The sequence below is a fragment of the Penaeus monodon genome, chromosome 24, assembly GCF_015228065.2.
Source record: "Penaeus monodon isolate SGIC_2016 chromosome 24, NSTDA_Pmon_1, whole genome shotgun sequence".
In the NCBI taxonomy this organism is placed as follows: Eukaryota; Metazoa; Arthropoda; class Malacostraca; order Decapoda; family Penaeidae; genus Penaeus; species Penaeus monodon.
The window spans coordinates 25,322,091-25,324,531 of NC_051409.1; the positions used below are offsets into that span (position 1 = coordinate 25,322,091).

At 40.3% G+C, this 2,441-nt stretch overlaps 1 protein-coding gene across 1 annotated transcript in view; it reads left to right on the top strand.

Moving 5' to 3' along the window:
- The window catches only part of LOC119588673, a 3,253-nt gene extending 2,805 nt beyond the window's left edge, over positions 1-448 (top strand). Inside the window, exon 3 of the mRNA XM_037937309.1 lies at positions 1-448. This exon is cut by the window's left edge and continues 3 nt beyond it. Coding sequence (XP_037793237.1) covers positions 1-129 — 129 coding nt within the window. The 3' untranslated portion in view covers positions 130-448.
- Positions 449-2,441: the final 1,993 nt, after the last annotated feature.

The following is a 2,441-nucleotide window of genomic DNA, read 5'->3' on the forward strand; positions in this document are numbered from 1 at the left end:
GCCCACCCTCATCCCACCGCCCTTCACCCCCATCCCTACGCCCACGCCACCAGCTACGTCCAAGTTAACCACGGGGCGCCTGTCAAGGAGGCAACCGAGGAGGAAATGGTGGAGTCGCAGGAGTCTTAGATACTGGTCGAGACGCAGAGGAGTCTTGGACCCGAGTCTTAGCTCTATCTTGGACTCAGGTCTTAGATTCAAGTGCTTGAGGATCAGATCGCGTATGATGGTGCTTGAGGAGTCCAGTAGAGGCTGCAGTCATGGGTCTAGCTGATATGACTGTAACTGCAGTGCTGACTGGCGTCTTCGAAGGACACGACGGGATGGAGATCAGGACAGGGAGGGAGATGGTGGAGCGTCTGCGATGTTCGGACGCCCATCTTGCCCTCCACAGCAGCGACCTTTTTTATTATGAACATTGGAGACAATAAATCTTTCAAAGAATTTATTACTGTATTTATTTAAACAACAATAACGATAAATTATGTCAAGAGAAAGTACAGCATTCATTATTCGAACGCAGACTTTTTGAAAGTTGATTTTTTTTTACTTATTCACATCTTAAAGTAAATTGCTTTTGGTCTAAGAGATTTAGAGGAACCCAACCTTGGAAAAGATTATTTATAAACGGTTCTTCTTTGAGAGTATGTTTTTATACTGTCACTTGAAAACAGTAATGCCAAACAAAAGCACAACACATTCATTATTCGAATCGTAAATGTTGAATCTTTTACATATCTACGTTTGAAACAAAAATGTTGATATTAGATTTTTATAAGATTGCATTCGTGAGTTTTCTGCTGTATTTTTTTTGTTTTTTCGAGATTTATTTACGCTATTGCTTCTCACATCGTTCAGAACAAAAAATCGATATCTTATCAAAACGTAAAAATGGACAACACACTAAATAAATGTACAAGTTAAACGCGGAATATAAAGCTATGGTGAATGGAAAAGGTATTTGAACGTATTACAATGCCTTGTGTTTTATTCCTTTGTTGAAAAAAAAATCTGATTCAACTATAATTGTATGAGGAACTTGTCATGGACTGCTTTCTGATTTAAAATTCACGGCTGCGAGAGAGGAAAAGTCGGTATCCCCAACTCCGAGAGGCGGCAGCAGAATCCACACGCGGCTCATTGTTTTCATCTGCTCTGCTCACCCATGAGGCGACGTGTGTCGACGCCGTCATGCAGGATCGAATCCGACATTGGGCCAAATAAAAAGCATATCATGCATTGTAAAATCAAATATTTAAGAGAGGAAACTTCGCAGACATTCATATGGAGAGAAGAGAAGAATGTATACTACGTAAAGTAAATTTAGCGTACAGGTAAATTTTTTTATTTTTATTTTTTCATTTAAGTTGCTATATTGATTAGAATATGTATATCATGTTCCTTGATGCCTTTTTAAGTAAATATCTGGGACCTGCGTTGTCTGTCATAAGGACTAATTTCTTTTAACAAAGACTTTAACGGAAGACTTCGGGGACAATCTTCGTTTTTGTGGGAAATATAGTTTTGTTATGCCAAAAATGGCGACTCTTGATTTTTTTCTTCATTATTTTCATCAAATGGAAATGTTATATTTTTTTGTTTATTGATTCAGTTAGGAAATAATAAACCCCTTTGATAAAGAGACCAGTTTCAGTATAGTGCGAATATAGTGCTAAGAGAATGTATATAAAAAGCAGTACCTGATGCGTGGAAAATCCTAAGAAAGCACTCCTTTATATGCAGTTTCGGCCGATTGAGAAAATTACCCCCCAAAATTATTCCATATAAAAAAAAATCACTGGGAATATAACCCTGTATCTCACAAGAAAATCTAAATTGTAGTTCTTCCTGCATCATGTAAATACTACTTTCAGGGCTGGAAGCCAAGTTCTGCATCGAAATCGTTCCACTGACAATGGGCTGAATGAACCGTCAGGAGAGCAAGCTTTGTGGGCGGGACTAAAGAGCATGAGGGTGGGGGTAAAGAGAATGAGGATGGGGCTGTAGATGTGGGCGGGGCCAAAGGGAGGTGGAAGGTATAAAAGTGGAGGGAAGTTGAATGGGAACAGAACTGTCGCTGCTGAGACTCCTGTTCACCCGTCCATCATGGCCTCGAAGATTGTGGTGAGTCAGACTCATTTTGATAAATAAATGCGTCCAGTTTCTGTATCTATAATATATGGATTTAAATTTCTTATTTGTAAGATGCACGATTTGGTAATCAAGCTTTGTTCAAGTTTGTTCCAAAACTTTGATTTGCATTGTGGCGTGAGAAGCAAGTGTGTCATTTTCATAGTAACTTTATAAGCCAAAAATATCCCATTAAGAAGCTTCTTTTTCCTTCCGCAGATCCTGGCTCTGGCCGCCCTCGCCGTCCTCTGCCTCGTGGACGACGCCCATGCCGCCGTCACATACCGCCACGCCCTCCATCCCGCCCACCG